This window comes from Bipolaris victoriae (assembly GCF_000527765.1).
Source record: "Bipolaris victoriae FI3 unplaced genomic scaffold scaffold_52, whole genome shotgun sequence".
Taxonomy (NCBI): Eukaryota; Fungi; Ascomycota; class Dothideomycetes; order Pleosporales; family Pleosporaceae; genus Bipolaris; species Bipolaris victoriae.
Window position 1 is genome coordinate 101,223 of NW_014575340.1, and position 16,279 is coordinate 117,501.

General features: G+C 51.8%; 8 protein-coding genes across 8 annotated transcripts; 3 read left to right on the forward strand and 5 right to left on the reverse strand.

Moving 5' to 3' along the window:
• Nucleotides 1-467: 467 nt before the first annotated feature.
• On the reverse strand, nt 468-1,113 carry COCVIDRAFT_27447 (hypothetical protein; the record flags this gene model as incomplete). Its single annotated transcript, XM_014700223.1, has 2 exons — nt 468-997; nt 1,062-1,113. The coding sequence occupies 2 exons, from the start codon at nt 1,111-1,113 to the stop codon at nt 468-470; spliced, it is 582 nt and encodes a 193-aa protein (XP_014555709.1).
• Nucleotides 1,114-1,592: 479 nt separating this feature from the next.
• Nucleotides 1,593-2,042, reverse strand: COCVIDRAFT_38583 (hypothetical protein; the record flags this gene model as incomplete). The annotated part of the gene is made up of 1 exon (XM_014700224.1): nt 1,593-2,042. The coding sequence occupies one exon, from the start codon at nt 2,040-2,042 to the stop codon at nt 1,593-1,595; it is 450 nt and encodes a 149-aa protein (XP_014555710.1).
• Nucleotides 2,043-3,385: 1,343 nt separating this feature from the next.
• Nucleotides 3,386-5,333, reverse strand: COCVIDRAFT_101717 (hypothetical protein; the record flags this gene model as incomplete). Its single annotated transcript, XM_014700225.1, has 3 exons — nt 3,386-4,125; nt 4,181-4,690; nt 4,763-5,333. 3 exons carry the CDS (start codon nt 5,331-5,333, stop codon nt 3,386-3,388), a joined length of 1,821 nt encoding a protein of 606 aa, XP_014555711.1.
• A 1,692-nt stretch (nt 5,334-7,025) lies between these two features.
• On the forward strand, nt 7,026-9,058 carry COCVIDRAFT_101588 (hypothetical protein; the record flags this gene model as incomplete). Its single annotated transcript, XM_014700226.1, has 7 exons — nt 7,026-7,082; nt 7,176-7,265; nt 7,324-8,328; nt 8,380-8,559; nt 8,611-8,794; nt 8,851-8,881; nt 8,941-9,058. The coding sequence occupies 7 exons, from the start codon at nt 7,026-7,028 to the stop codon at nt 9,056-9,058; spliced, it is 1,665 nt and encodes a 554-aa protein (XP_014555712.1).
• A 616-nt stretch (nt 9,059-9,674) lies between these two features.
• COCVIDRAFT_27450 (hypothetical protein) lies at nt 9,675-10,562 on the reverse strand (the record flags this gene model as incomplete). The annotated part of the gene is made up of 1 exon (XM_014700227.1): nt 9,675-10,562. The coding sequence occupies one exon, from the start codon at nt 10,560-10,562 to the stop codon at nt 9,675-9,677; it is 888 nt and encodes a 295-aa protein (XP_014555713.1).
• A 660-nt stretch (nt 10,563-11,222) lies between these two features.
• Nucleotides 11,223-12,226, forward strand: COCVIDRAFT_38587 (hypothetical protein; the record flags this gene model as incomplete). The annotated part of the gene is made up of 2 exons (XM_014700228.1): nt 11,223-12,052; nt 12,112-12,226. 2 exons carry the CDS (start codon nt 11,223-11,225, stop codon nt 12,224-12,226), a joined length of 945 nt encoding a protein of 314 aa, XP_014555714.1.
• A 474-nt stretch (nt 12,227-12,700) lies between these two features.
• On the reverse strand, nt 12,701-14,566 carry COCVIDRAFT_16798 (hypothetical protein; the record flags this gene model as incomplete). Its single annotated transcript, XM_014700177.1, has 4 exons — nt 12,701-13,273; nt 13,596-13,776; nt 13,888-14,216; nt 14,294-14,566. The coding sequence occupies 4 exons, from the start codon at nt 14,564-14,566 to the stop codon at nt 12,701-12,703; spliced, it is 1,356 nt and encodes a 451-aa protein (XP_014555663.1).
• A 484-nt stretch (nt 14,567-15,050) lies between these two features.
• COCVIDRAFT_27452 (hypothetical protein) lies at nt 15,051-15,929 on the forward strand (the record flags this gene model as incomplete). Its single annotated transcript, XM_014700229.1, has 1 exon — nt 15,051-15,929. One exon carries the CDS (start codon nt 15,051-15,053, stop codon nt 15,927-15,929), a length of 879 nt encoding a protein of 292 aa, XP_014555715.1.
• Between the last annotated feature and the right edge of the window lie 350 nt (nt 15,930-16,279).

The window sequence follows — 16,279 nt, forward strand, 5'->3', positions numbered from 1 at the left end:
CGTCAAAACAGGCTAAGGTCAGTCACATGAGACCCTTTAGGATTGTGTTGGTTCCGTTCTAGCCAAGTCAAGTTGCTTACAACCCAGTTTATGACAAGTCCATCTATATGAACCAGGGGTATAGCCTGAATGTAAATCAAAGACAAAGCTTAGGTATCGCATAGCACCAAGTTCCTACGTGTTTTTCCATCAGAACAACTTCACATTCAAATAGAACAAAACCTATCAACACGGCATTCATTTACCGGTGGTCCGGAACTGGCGAGAAGCAGGTTGTGTCTTACCATTACTCCACTTCAAGGCATACACACACTCTGTGAGAGAAGTCAAGAGACCAACTTCCAAGGATAAACATCTACTTTTTTGCTTTGTGCATCTCTAAAAGCCTCTCCTAGCGTTTCATGCAAGCTCAACCAGAGCCTCCACAATACGCCACAGAATCGCAACCACTCATCACTACCGTGCTACTACTCTAATTCCCCATTCCACTTCCTTAGCGGCGGCACACCAGCCCCGGACCGTTCGCGAACCCGATATTTCCTGAGCTCCAAGACCAACCGATTTTTCTCCTCGTTGAGCTTGCGATTCTTTTCCCGCTCGGCCGCCAGTTCCTCGCTGGCCTTCTTCAGCCGCGCCTCATCCACCATCTTGACTGGTTCGCGTTTGAGCACAGGCGCATCATTCGTCTCCTCCAACATATCTCGCAGCCCACGTATCACAAAGTCGATCGTCACGCCTGAGTTGAGCGTAATGTCGATTCCTGCTTCGAGCTCATCGAGGAGAGCTTGGAATTTGCGCGGAAGACCTCTAGAAGGGTCGAGGTTGGTTAGGCGGTGACGCAGGTCTTTCGCGACACCTTGCAGTTCTTGGTATTCTTTCTTGGGGTTGTTCGAGTGGTTGATGCGCTTGTATGTTGTGGAGAGGAGACCGTATGTAGTACGGCAGCGTAGGTAGTCCTTGCGCTCTATCGATGCTGAAGGGAGGAGTGCCTCCATGTCTGAAGTGAAGAGATTATGAGTAATGTTTGGGGTACTTGAGATTGTCAAAAGTAAGAGACTTACCTGAGATGATCCTGCCGATCTTCTCGTGTCCACAAGAATCTTCAAAAGTCATAGTAATGTTCGGGTTGTGCTCGGATTGTATATGACTGGACTGGGTTCTTGGCAGAGGGCATGCACTGAGATGTTGATTGAATTTGAGAGATTGCGTGAAATCTCCAATTGTTTGGTCGCTTCTAGAATGCGCAAATGGAGAATTGGGGCTATCCTCACAACAGTGAATACAAACGCTGTTGAGATTTACACATGCTGGCATTTTTTGACGATATGTAAGCCCTCTCCGTATTTCAGTGGGTATAAGCTAAATCTAATTCTCTCAGCATCTCAGCTGTTTACTGCTACAGCTCTATTGTAGCCCAAATCTCTACCAACCGGACACTGTAGAACCATGACAGTCTACTCGTGTAAGAGCGCAGTTAACAGCACTGCTACCTATCGCTCAAATATAATCTGTCTTCTAGAATATCAGCTACCAATGCTCTTCCAGGCGCAAGGGAACCACAAGTACTTACAGGACTGACGACAGAACAGGAACTACTGATTGAAACTGCAGGGAACTTGAATAACCCAGCCAGTTCTAATGCTGTCTTTGTTTCTGATCAAATGCGAGTTCTTGATCGCCAACGCGTCTGCTGTAGTGCAAAAGTCGCCAGCAATGGAATTCAAGGTATCGCCCGAGACAATGACATAGGCGCCGTCACCATTTGGACTGTTTCTGCGGCAGTCGCGCGGGCGGGGGCGGCAAGGAAGCCTCAAGTTGATACCTGGCGGAAGACGGGCGTTGGAATCGTCGCGCCTACCACTCCATTGTGCAACGACATTAGGACTGACGCAGAAGTCTGACGCAACAATGTTCAGTGTGTCTCCGCTGGTGGTATAGTACCACCCTTCACCCCAGTTTTGGGGGTTGTGCCTGCAGCTACGGCGCAAAGCATGCGTCATGCCCAATAGGGAAGTAAGGGTGAACACAACGTCGACACGCATCATGATTATGCAAAGGGAATTAGAGTAAAGAGTAAAGAATTATAGAGCTGCTAGTATATTCTTAAGAGAATGTGAGTATAGCTTTGAATAAAGACTATAGAAAAGGAAACAGGGTAGTCTTATATAGTTATCGGACCAGATTTACTATAGTGACAGGGCAACACTGTCAGTAGCCCTGCCCCTATCCTCAAAGCTATTCCATAAATGCATCGAAACTACATTTTTACAGCAAAAAGAATGTGCATTTTGGTCAAGCAACAGATGAAGATTGTCCGAAAATGTCTTGGCTCAAGACCGCTATGCTCCACCCCTGGTAAGCACTAGAAAAGGGGGATCAGGGAATGAGCGAGAAGTGAAGCAAGAAATGTTCATCTCGAAGATAATAGCTCTGTCATCTTATGTGTAGCATCTCAGAAGATGAATGAAGAAGATAATTGGACGCCTCATCTCTTACGCAAAGCGACTTTAGGTGACATGCGCAATTCAGGTATGGAAAGTTCTTAGAAATCGCAAAGTACGCTAGTCTCATAAGCGCTAGCAGTTTGCAATAATAGTCCGGGATTTATAACGACTAGTTTGTATTTAATTTGAACAAGACCGTTGGAAGTATTGTGATGTCTTCATAATAAAGTCTCTCGCTTACGAGTCGAAGCAACATTCTATTGGCAGCCAAGCCTGGAAGCGGAATCCAGGAGAAGGGCAGTCCTACCCAATACCCATATTTCCTCCATTGTGAAAAGGGATCGTCCCTGAACTAGATTTCCATTCTCTTCCGTGGACCTCGTCCGTGGACCTCTTCCTTTTTCTCAGCCTCTCCGATTGCGATATGCTGTGATTGGGCAAAAGGAAAAGTCAGTGCGCACAACGCCACTTGAAGGGCTGACTACTGGAACTAATCTGAACCAGATTTTCCCAATTTCGCGTACAATAGACGAATATGTAGTAGTCGGACCCCTTACCAAGACTGGCCTTGGCCGCAAATTCTGCAAGGAGTAGTGATTATAATATATGTACACACAATTTAGCGTCGTTCAAAACAAGGCAGGATAGAACGGCACGTCTCTTACGATTGAACATGTCGGAGAAACTTTATTCAATGCGTCTCAGACGCAAAACGGAAAGAAAAAAGTTTGGATATATTGCATGCGTTTCTCGTGAAAGAAAAAACCACTAGTGACTAAAACAAAGCAAGCACGCCAAGAACATTCCGAGCCTAATGGAGAAAAACTCTAGGATAAGGGTGAGGGTAAGCTCTTACGCGGTGATTCGCCCGATTACACCAACCCTTGCAGAAAATGGTATCATGTTGCGTTTCAGATGAATGCGGCCACCCGTCGCGTTAATCAATCCGAATAATCATCGTCATGAGACACTGGATTTGCCTTTTGAGCACATGCAATCGTAAGAATCATCTTGGTCTTGAAGTGGTCGCACTCGTCGCGCAGTTCTTTGTGCGCCCAGAACCATTCATCTCCTTGATCGAGGTGCATGAACCTGCCGTACAGGGTTTGGTAAAAATGCCGACCCAAAAATGCCATCATCTTGGTGTTGTCGAGCACATCCTGTGGTGTTGGCGCACCGGCGTTGGCGAGCGGCGGGGCTGGTGCGGATCTGGGCATTCCTTTGGGCGGCTGCGCCGGAAGTGCTATGCGTGCACGGCGGATGTTTTCTAGGCCTACTATCTCCATGGTGTCGAGAACTGTGTCGGAAGCCTGTTTGCTGATGTCAAGAGACTCAAGTCGGGTAGATAGATTCTCGTCGACCCACGAGGCCATTTTAGGCCCTTCGCAACTCATGTGCGCATCGACTGAAAGTATTTCAATCTGGCCTCCTGGCTTAAGCACGCGCATGCAGTCAAAGAACATGCGAGCCCATTCGTCATTCCGGAGAACTGTGGTAACCGAGCGTGATATTATGGCATCGAAGTAGTTGTCCGGGAATGGCGACTGTGATGCAAGAGACGGGACATAAAGTGAGTGGTGATTCATAGGAGCCGGGTAAGCAGCGGGAGGAGAGGCCTGTGTAGAAGAGAGGGTATACACAGTGGCGGCAGGATAGCGATTTGCAAGCATCCAGCCGTCAGCTACATACAGGTCAGTACCAATTTGGCAAATGGCGTGGTTTGATCAGTGACGTACCTATGGAGCCGTGGATCTGGAGTACTCTTCTCTGCTCCGCAGGGCGAGCGTTGATGAGCAATTCATGTACAGGTGACTGCAAGGATTTATTTTGCGTTAGACGCCGGTACGCTGTCAAGGCCCAAAGCCGCTTTTCAAACATGATTTCTTGAAAGCTTTCGTCGTCATCAAGGCCTTCCCATTCTTCGCTTAGTCGTGCGGACATTATACGTGCGCTGGCACTTTCGATTTTTGCCAAAGCGCGAGCAAAGGGTGACGAGCCAGCCTTGCTACTATGGTCACGTTCATTGCTTTTCACACTTCCAGTCCGTGAGCCACGTTCAACAGCTTCAAAAACAGGACCTTGATGGAGGTGATTTGATCCGGCGTACGAAGCAGTCTCGGATATGATTTCAGAGGCAACAGTTTCATAGCCAGAGGCGCTAGAGGAGAAGATGCTAGTTTTTGATGTTGCGACGCTAGCTGGCATATATGAAGTCCGTCGGCTGGAAGAGATTTGGGATCTTGCATCTGCACATTGTGTCAGCATGTCCAACCAACATAGGTCCAATAAATTCGAGCATAGAGACAGCCATCACGTACCTGATGGGCTACCAATACCATGCATCCCTGAACCTGGGGTCGGGGGAAGTTCACTAGTCGGTGGAGGATAAGGCATGGGAACCAGCGAATTCTGTCGTGGCGGTAGAGGATGGGCATGCTTATCAGCAGGCAATGAGGGCGGACTTGGAAACAGATATCTGTCTGAATCCAAGGGCGCATCCAAGGGCGCAGTTGGGGGAGCTGGCGCTAGTGTAGAATCTGTCTCGAGCGTAGGGTCGACTATGTCGGTCACTGGAGGTGGTATGTCGACCGTTTGCGCGCCAGTTGGTGACAAGGGCGAAATTTCCTGGATGCCTTTTTTGTTGTTTCTGGAAAACCAGCCGCCGAAACCGGTCTTTTCTTTTGACTTGTGAGTGGATGCATTGTGACTTCTGCCGCTTGTCGTGGGGATGCTGTGCACGCTTGCAGACGACTGCGAATTGGCCGAGCTGGAGCGGCGAGCAGCCTCTTCATCTTCTTTTGCTTTTCGAGCTTTGCGAGCTCCAACGGTCTCTGCATGGCCAGGAGGTACATCAAAGCCTGGGAACATGTCGGTTGTTGGTTCGAACATTGCTGGGTTTGGTGGGGGATCATCGATCGATGTACTACACATTTGAGCTACTTGGCAGCCGTCTTGGAAACCACTACCATGCCCCTAAACCAGTGTCGAGCCCGACAACGACGTGCATCCTGACCAGCCAGGCGTGCTAGCGGACAAGGAAGCTGAATAAGAGCTGTGCGTCGGAGCGGCCGTAAGTGGTGGCTTCGCCTCGAACGGCAAATTATGTATACAGTGGCGCCGACGAAATGCCGACAAGCGCCGACGGACAGCTTGTAGTGTGTGGGAAGTACAGGATTCCTGTTCTACGTGCCGCCTCAAAAGGCCATTAGTAGCTGGGCATTGTCTTGCCCAGGTGAAGCTTGACTGGTACTGGACCAGAGCAGCGTACACGCTTACATGGACGAGGAGAGGCTCTGGGCACTGGTTGTGTGTGTGCCAATTCCGCGGCCGCTCCATGTACATAGATACATAGAGTGCAGACGGCAGTGTGAGGCATCTGCGCGTAGGCACGCACTCTACTACAAAGGGTAGCAAGTAGGTAGTAAGTATGTAGCCGATGGATCTCGATGGGGCGGCTGCGGGGCATCGGAAGGCCAGACCTCACGTATTTTTGGCGAGATAGTGTTCACCGTATGTATCGTACACTGTCGGATACGAGCGTAGGTACCACGATAGTTAGGATGGCGCAAGTATAAGCCAACGGGTGCAGGCATGATGAGACGAGGGAGCCCGCAGGTTCAGGCGGGCATGCGTATGACAAGTTCTCCGCCTGCCACGGCCCTTTTAGCTTTTGCCAAGCCCCACGATCGCCCACTAGCGCCAGGGTGGAGCCTTGGCAGGCCCCCAAGTCAGGCCAGTTAAGCCTTTGTGCCAATCAGCGAAGCTTCTATGATCTCTCCCCTTCCTCTCGCCTTACTCACGCCCACTTGCGTTGGGCACCACTTCTGGTCCTTGCGTCGACTGCTTCTTGTCGCTGCCCTCTCGGGGACGAAAAATTGGCTATCTCAGGTAAAAAGCTTCGCTAAATTCCCACCTATGACCTTCACCATCGCTTCGCTCTCATTTCCAGATACGATTTGGAGATTATGCCTGCCCAAGCCTCGACAGACACTTGACTGTCGGCAGTCCAGCTTGTCACGCCACATTGCCGTTGCACAGCACTCAACCAGGCCTATATTTCCTCATCAATTGCTCGTCCTCGTCCACTGCTGCAAACAAGACCACGTCCTGTGCATGCTCATGGCCTGACGCCTGGCCCATTCCCATCCGCCCGCCCGCCAATGACGCTTCGCGGCTGTAATTCCCGATGACAGCGGCAAGCGAAGTCGGCTACGACAGAGGACATCCGTCACCCTCTACGCTACACTACTACTAGGTAGCCCTTCGACCCTAGAACAGCCAGCCCCCAGCTCGCTTGCCACGTTTGAGTTCTGTCCAGTTCTAGCCCATGCCTGTTGTAGACCGGAGTCAATTCACCATGTGAGCGCCATCGCCACATGCATGACACGAACACGACTCCGGCCCTTTGGTCCCTGCACCGGCCATGGCCCCCCTCCCCTCCAGGTTTCACCTGGTATTACACGTCTATGGCACGCACGGTGGTCGCTATATCTTACCAAGAATCGCAGCCGTCTTTTGATCCCCAGCCGTTCCGACTCCCGCATCACTCTGCTGCACTAACCCTGCTGCTTCTCTGCAAAGATGGGTTTCATGGCACGAAAGACTGCTGCCCTCAACGACTGGGTTGCCCGCTCAATCGTGGGCAGTTTTTTTTACCTTGACGGTTCCGGCCATGTATGTCGATTCACTCATGCCCGGCTGTGCGTCATTGTACCGTACTAATACTTTCAGCCCAATGCGAGAAAAAATGCTCGATTCACCACCGAGATCTTGGCTGGCTTAATCACCTTCCTTACAATGGCCTACATCATTGATGTTAATGTGAGTGTATCGAGCAACAACCACAAGACGTCGCCCGCTGACACAATTGCCTCATCAGGCCTCCATTCTCGCAGACTCCGGAGTAACATGTGTGTGCAACGACCCAGTCGATCCGACATGCAATGTCAACGATGAATATGCCATTTGTATGCTCGAGGCCGAACGAGATCTCATCACCGCCACCTCTGCCATCTCAGCGCTTGCTTCTTTCCTCATGGGCATCACAGCTAACCTTCCGGTTGGAATGGCGCCAGCCATGGGTCTCAATGCTTATCTTGCATACCAAGTCGTCGGATTCCACGGAACTGGCCCCATTACTTATCGTATAGCCATGACATCCGTCTTTGTGGAAGGTATCATCTTTACCGGTCTCTCCTTGCTCGGAATCCGCCAATGGCTCAATCGCATCATCCCCGCGTCCATTAAGATGGCATGTGGTGGTGGTATCGGCCTTTTCCTTGCTTTGCTCGGTCTCTCGTATACCCAAGGAGTTGGTGCTGTCACAGGAGGAGATTTCCTGCCCCTTGAGCTGGCTGGCTGTCCTCAAGATCGTTTGGACCCAGTCACAGGCTTATGTACCTCGGGTAGGGCGAGCAGTCATACCATGTGGCTCGGCTTTCTTGCTGGCGGCGTGTTCACTGCTATCTTGATAACACACAGAGTCCGAGGCGCCATGATCATCGGCATCTTGCTGGTATCCATCGTCTCCTGGCCCCGTGATACATCACTTACCTACTTCCCCCGGACAGCTGAAGGAAATAGCCGCTTTGATTACTTCAAGAATGTAGTCGAGGTTCCTTCTATCCGAAAAACTTTGGTTATCCAGGACTGGAATTTGTCGAATGAGGGTTGGCATTTTGCCCTGGCCGTCTTCACTATGCTTTACGTTGATATTCTCAATGCGACTGGAAGTTTGTACTCTATGGCTCGCTTCGCCGGCATCGTGGACCCCGATACGGGTGATTTTCCGCGCAGCGCCCTTGCGTACACTACTGATTCCGTCTGCATTGTGCTCGGGTCTCTCGTTGGAGTGTCTCCTGTCACTGTGTTTGTCGAGTCTGGCGTAAGTAACTAGTTTTCTCATTACCAATTGGCGCCATGCTAACGTGATCAGACTGGTATTGCAGAAGGTGGCCGCACAGGCCTGGCGGCGTGTATGACGGCATTTTGCTTCATCGTCTCTTTGTTCTTTGGTCCAATCTTTGCTTCGATTCCCCCGTGGGCCACTGGTGGCACTTTGATCATCGTTGGATGCATGATGATGCGCGGTGTGACGAACATCAACTGGAAATACGTGAGTCGCATATCACATTACTATTGCATATTTGATGACTAACATTACCAGCCTGGCGACTGCATTCCTGCCTTTGTAACACTTGTTTTCATGCCATTCTCGTTCTCGCTTGCCTACGGTCTTGTCGCTGGCATCATAACATATGCTGGCATCAACTCCGCCACCTGGTTCCTTGGAGCAATTTCCGGTGGACGTTTCCTTCCTCCTGACTACGACGATAAGGAGTATTGGAGTTGTAAGTGCCACTCACTGCTACGATATGATTGTTCTATACTTACATGATTTGCACAGTGGCTACGGATTATCACTCTCAACCTTGGGTGTAAGTATTTGCACTCCAGATGTACCCTACTCAATCGTTTACTAACATGGCATTTTTAGTGTACGCGCAGTGAGGGGAGACCGACATTTCTGGAAACCTGAAGAACACGACTCGTTTGAACTGTCCTCTACCGAAGTGCGCTTCGAGACAACGGTAACAGGAGGCAGTAAAGTTTAAATTTTGATCGTTGCCTACTAGCTTCGTACTTACTTCGTAGTAATGAAAATCTATCATTAGCAAACTTAGCTTTAGTACCCGTTGCTTACTGTCAGACAAGATGTCATCAACCTAAGCGGAACCTTATAAAAAAAAGACTCTCAGAAGCGACACGCTCTGATTGGATGTTGTAGTACCCACCATTCAAAGTACCCATGCATATGATTTCCACACGTTCATCGTAGATGATTTACCCATCCCCCTTACTCGACTGGCTAGCCACGTACTAACAAGGAGCCGACAGTGTGGGCGACCACATGACACGTAACAAGACTGTTAGTACCTCGGATACAGTATTGTCGTGCAAGTTGTGGGGCGTGTTTGGGTATTGTTAGCTTTGTACATGTACAGTGGGGAGAACTGTTGTAGTGTCCACCAGTGTCACGTGACATTTTTTTTCTCTCGAAATGTGGAATGAAGAATTGGTATTTGATTCCGTAGACGAGGCAGAAGGACATTGTTTCATAGTAATGTTTCATTTTTTTTCATTTTTTTTTAAAAAAAAACTCTAATTATTCGCTTTCGTGCTTAGAATACACATTTCACTTCCACATATGTATGCTTGATTACCAGATGACTATTCGTAAAACACCAAACATCTAACCTCGATGCTTTGTCTTCCCGGTGCATCTGCAGGCGTATTGGGGTCTGCAAAAGCTGTATGCGGTGTTCGTAACGAGAGTCCCTTCTTTCCCGAGGGCATGCCCTCGCCGAAGCTATCAAAGCACTTGAGCAGCATCACCTCGTCAGGGGTCATATCCTTTTGGTAGTAAAACTTGTGATTGTCGTTTGGGGCTACGGCTAATGTTTCGCCCCTGGCCTCGTAGCCTTCGGTAGAAGTGTAGTTGTTGGGGTCAGGTAGTTTTTCCTTGCCGCGGTCGTCCAGGTCCAATGAGTCTGCGCGCTTGGGGTACAGGAGGTCGGTGGCGACGAAGTCAGAGGGCGAGGTTGTGCGCCAGTCGATCACGGCGAGTGGGTGGTCGGAAGCAGCATGGCCAATGGGTCGCCAAACGTTGATGATTTGGTAGCGGCCTTTGAGGAGCTCCTCGGCTTCTTCTGCTGGCAAGTGCCGGCGGACACGCACTTCTGCCGCAGCAGGTGTCTGGTCGACATGAACCTGCTGGACGGGTTGGCGAGGAGAGTCTTTATCTCGTCTTCGGATGGTGTGGTCGAATATGACGACCTTCTTGATTCCAGGAAGCCTTTCTCGCAGTAAAGATTCGACTTCGCTGTAGTATCCATCTCGGACAGCAGTGTCGTCGGTGAAGAGTTTCTCTTTGGCGGGGGATTGGTAGACTGCAAACCCAGAATTGTCCGTGTTAAACTCATGTTCACGGCCACGAAGGTTGTGTACTGAGCGCTCATGCCATTGATTGCTGAAGTTTGAGCCTGGCCCGTCTACCTTGCCCCAGGGCTTACCCGTATAAGAGTTTGTGTCAATGTGAGAAAAGCTGGCCGTTGTCATGTTGGGCGTATGGAGGTTCAGTGATTTGTGAGAAGACGAACGTGTGAAGGTAGACTTTATGTGTGGCCTACTATTGCCGCTGCTTAGAAATGAAGCATGACGCCATCTCCAACTTTGGCCGATGTACTTGAGAAGTGGCCAATCAGGTCCCCGTATAACGTGAGCCACAGGTTGCATGTTCGCCCACGAGAAATGCTTCGTGGCGAGATTACAAAGCTGGTGGACAAAGTCGTGATTGTCACATGGGGTGACTTTAGATTGATATACATATTTCCTAGCCTGGAACCCATCTTGCCAATTGTGCAGCTTTGTAGTAAGACGAGGTGCAAAATTTCAAGGGTGTCACGGGGAAGAAACGGGCAGGTGGGGCATGATTATCGCGGCTTGAGCTGAAGTTGCTGTTCGCTTTGATTAGTTTTGCCAACGATACAACGTGTAGTAGTCTACCACTCTCATTTTCCACATTGCTTCTTTGCTGCTACATATTTGTAGCCGAACACCACTCTATCTTTTGGGTGGTTGAGCAACGGCTGTGTCATGAGAGCATCGGGCATCAGGCAGACGGAACCCGGTTATCTCCGATTGGTTGGCGCATGCGTCCCCGCAACTCAGCGGCACACTATGCCGTCACTGCTAGACAACTACACCTCATCCTGAAAGATGCCACGAAATTATGACAGCGACAATGACGAGCCGCTTGAGGACAACACGGCAGTACTCGCAATCAAGAACAAGAAGACGGAGCGCCTGAAGCGTAAGAATGCAGCGCGACAGCAGAAGCGTGCCGCCATTGTCAATCTCTCACAGTTGCCTACCGAACTACTGCTAGAATGTCTTAAACACCTTCGTCCGCGCGATGTCTTCAACGTCAGCTTTGTCAACCGGCGACTGTACGAGCTGGTCGAGGTGAATGCGCATGTCATTGGCGATGCCATCATAGCACGCCGCTACAGCATCCTTGTGGAATGCTTTCCCACACCCAAGCTTCTCAGCGACGTCGATCCAGCTGTGCAGGCTCTTCTCACCGACCCCGGGCGGCAGACACAACTCAGCATACACAACCGGCCGTACCAGCACATCCAGTCGCCAGATGCGCACCAGGTGTGTACGTGTCTGACGTGTATTCTGACCTGGAACAATCTCGGGCTGGTACTCGACTTTGCACATTGGCAAGGCCATCTTGACACAGGTATTCCAATACCCACGATACCACGTGGACAGTGGCCAGAATGGAACAGGGAGCTTGTTGCGCGCCACGCCCGCATCGCGCGCAAAGCGGTTGAAAACTCGCTGTGGCACGCTGCCATCCTGGAACTGCACCTTGACAGCACGGTGCGGGCTATACGGCGACACTCGAGGAACACAGGTAACCGGCGGATGCACATGGAAATGACGGCAGCAGAGGCAGTATCGGGAACGGATGCGTTTCTAGCCAAGCATGGGCCGCCAAGCCTAGAATTTCCGTACCAAAGAGATGAGTATTACATGCTGTACGTGTGAAGGGCCAATTGATTGGACAGATTGTTTGGGCGCTGACTTGATATGTTAGTGAAGCATACTTGCCGAACCGGTGGTGGAAGAAGGCAGGCAACTACTGGTTCTACACGATAGCCGGTCAGCACGAGCGCGATCTCGAGCTCGTCAAGCGGTTTACCAAAAGGTAAATTTGTTCGTACTCTGTCCATTTTACCATTTCCTCTGTTTGTATGAGGGTCTTTTTTTTTGCAGAGAACAAGTTGGAGTCAAGCAAGCAAGCGAGAAAGAAAGAAAGAAGAAAAGAAAGAAAAGCTTTGATCATCATAATGATTCATTCGTCGCAGTGATCAACTGGCTCTGCTCAACCACGCCATGGCGAGCATCGATGCGGACAACTGGATGACGGATGTGCTGGACTACAAAACATATATGGTGCCTGCTGGCACGGCTGCGGCGGTGGCGTCGTCATCATCGTCTTCATCATCAACTGGTGTCCGGACAAGGACGCTCAAGCACTATGCAGCGATTGTGTAATAGATGTGACTATTTCGCAAGCGTGACTTGAGTTTTGATGAATCTTTTGTTGTTGTCTGTATAAAATTGATGTAATGAAATAGGAGTGTGACCATGTTGTTGGAAAGCTTTTGTTCAAAGTTGATGCATCAAGTAAAGCGCAGTGGGATAGAGTTGGGAGTGCACCAGACGGCAGATGGACCTGACGTGGTAAGAGGAGTAGTTTGCCCGGTTGAGGAAAGAGGGCCGGCAAGCAGGGCCATCCGATGCCCACATGGACAAGGGGGGTTGACGAGGAAGACCAACGAGGAGCGTGGGACGGGAGGTTGATGGCACATGAACCATAGTCCTGTGCTAGAAGCTGGGGCGAGTGGGCCTATGGCCATGGGCTGTTGATAGAGAAGCCGGGCTGACCCTGTGCAGGCAAGGGCAGAGGGTATGGATTGGCATGTGGGCGGGATTTTGGCCTTGCTATCAGTGGTGGGGGGGGGGCTAGTAGTCATCATAGAAACGATGTAACTGGGGATATGGCGCCATTTCTCACGTGCTTGGCCGGCAGAGGGCAGGCAGGGTGATGGCACCGAAGAAGCAGTGCCGACGTTGGAGGGGGTGAGAGTGAGTGTGAGCGAGCTTGTTGGTTTGTGTGTCCGTGTGTTTAGTAGTTTGTGTGCAAGTGTGGGGAAGAGCAGGATGATGTGGGGGGAAAGGTGCCTCGGTTGCGTCTTGCGGCAAGTTAGTGCTAGTATGGTGTACGCACGTAGTGAATAGGTAGTGCTGATTTTGTGCGGGCTGTGAGGATTGGGATCAAGAACAGGACAAAATCAACATGGGGGTGGAGGTCGGGAAGCGAGATCAGTCATGATGTCGGATGATTCGTCAGACATGGGGTGAAGGGCCAAGTCGTGTGTACATAGTAGTATGTAAGTAAGTACATGTTAGGCTGAAGACAAGGCAGCAGCTGGACGAGGGGTCAGCAGTGACGTAACCATGTGTCGACATGTAAGCTGAGGCGAAGAATAGAAACAGGCTGAAGATTGCACGCACACACACACGCGAGGCGATGGGGTGCGGATGGGAGAGGGCAGGGAAGCGCATGTAGGGCAAGAGCGGATGACGTTGCTGAGGCAGGTACATATGAGCTGCCGACGTACAGCCGGATCCCGAGACATTGGGATGCCTTTTGTGTGAGGTTGCGCGTGGCGAGGGTGGGCGGCGAGGAATGAAGCTGAGGGGGACGAGGCTATGCTAGAAGAGGCTGAGGGAGGGTGTGTGTGTGTGTGTGTGTGTACTTGGTGTATCGAGTAAGTTGTAAGTGCATGTCTTGTGGCTTTTGTACTAGATAGTATCCGAGTGTGTAGTGTATTTGAATATTCGCGTCCAGATGGATGCTACATGTAGTACTAGCACTTTCAGTGTGCTGCCGCCGTCGGCAAGCTCGTCGTCGCCGGGCCAGCCGCCCAGGTCGAGTGCGTGTCTCGTCTCATCGGCCCGCCCCAGCCAATTCGATACGGGCCGGTTATTGGGGCCGTGTGATTGGCTACCGACAGCGTGGTTCGCTGGCTCCACAAAGAGAACGAGCGGCGCCTGGGTCTTGTCGATGCACACCACACACACTCTCTCACACACGCACACGCACACGCACACATGCTCCTGTCCATCGACTAACTATGCACCATGTACCATGTACACCTCACACACTCGCAACCACACACACATATACACGCACACACGCACACACACACACAGCATAGTGCGCAACAACCGGCGAGCCACCCCTCCCCCCACCTAGCATCCCCTGGCTGGCCGCCCGTTGACTGGATGCGACGGTTGACCGCTGCAGCCCCATTGCTCATTGCCCGCCAGCCGGCCAGGGCGAGTCGCTGCACGCAGGCGGCCCTCGCAGCGCATCGCCCACCAGCGAGTGCGGCGGCGGTGATTGGCCGGGGATGCAGTAGCGCAGGCCGGCGGGCTGGAAGACTGGAAGAGGAAGCATCTATCCCAGCTTCTTGGCGCATGCGAGCCGCGTCAAAATCTCGTGCTGCCTCGCTCCACGTCCCCCAGCCCTTTGTCCCCTGATCCTGATGCACGTCCAGGCCGCCATTGCTGCTGCTGTTGCTGTTGTTTGGCGACTTGCCCGTCACGACTAACGGCCGATTTACAAGACCCTTTTTTCACGAATTGCACGGCCGCCCTCCCTGCCCACACCCCTACTGTTACTGTTACTCTGCTGCCCCGTCCGCCCGACTACTCTACACTACCACCTCCACCTCCACCTCCACCGCTACCACCACTACTACCACCACCACCGCCTCCGCCTTACGCCTGCTCACCAGTGCCAGCCGGTCTTGCACCCTTCAGAGCCACCGCTGCATCTCCACTTACACCCCCACCCCCCCTCCACACCACACTGCACCATCGCCACCTCCCCTCCCATATTTCCACGCACTCGCTCCTGTCCCCCCGTGACTACGCCCTCGACCGCCCTCGGGCTTCCCCCTCATGGCCCTCCTCAAGAGCGACCGACCCTCGCGCGACGCCAAATCCCCCACACCCCACTCCTCGCCCCTTGCCCGGGTCATGCGCGAGTTCGAGGAGCTCGTTGAGAGTTTCGAGGCTGGCTTGCTACGCTCGCTCGCCGACGACCAAGACGGCACCGCTGCCGACACATTACATCTCAAGGACGCCTCGAGCGACCGCGTCCGCCGCGAGGCATGCCGGCTGGCCATCTCCGATCTGAGCAACAAGTACACGCCCACGTACATCCGCCGCTCGCTCAACGCCGCCGAATTGGAGGGGAAACGAGTCGAGGACCAACTGCAAACCCTCTCTCTCAATGGAACTATAGACGCAGACGCCGATACCGATGCCGATGCCGATGCCGATGCCGACGACGGCAGCCGCTTGGGCTCCCTGTACAATGGCTACTTCCGCCTCTACTCGACAGAGCTCTTTGACCTCTTGGGCCAGCCCGCCTATCTACGCTTCGGTACTCTGCGCTTTCACAATAACTCGGCCGTCCAACACACCGACGCAGCCTCGCAAGACCAGTCGCAGCCGTCCAGGGTCTCGGTTGAGCTTGCCCTCAACGATTCCTTCTTCGTCGCCGACTCGGAGGAGACGCTGCCGTACCACACATTCCGCCTCCCCACCGGGCCCTCTCTCCAAAACCGCGGCATACTCAGCAGAAAGCCCGAGGACAACGGTGCCTTGCCCCAGTACGACTCGTGGTTGCTTTTTACCTTTCTCGGTAATGGCTGCATCAAGCTCGAGGTGCCCATTGAAATGTGCGCAGACATATACCGAGGCCGTCTGCAAGGATGCGAAAACGAAGAGGTTCTCTTTTGGGGCTTCTTCGTGGACGATGAGGACAACGAGTAGCATTGGCTTTGGCTGGAGTTGGGGTCAACACGGCTTTGGTATTGGAGTTGGGCGCAACAGGACTGGCTACATCGGCCGCTACACCGGGTGCTTGGATATGCATTCACGATTGACGAATTTCCTTTGATTATATTCTTAACCTTCTCCCACGCTCCTCATGCGGGCTATCCATTTTTTCCCCACACGTCATTCCTTGGTATCCCTTTTTTTCTATTTTCGTTTTGGACTCTAGGGCGGCATTTGTGCATAGCATTTTACATTATGTCAAAAGGCGGAAAACGGGCTAGATGATAGAGCGCGTTAACGCGACACAAGCATTTGGTACCTCGATAATACAGACTGATGATCGA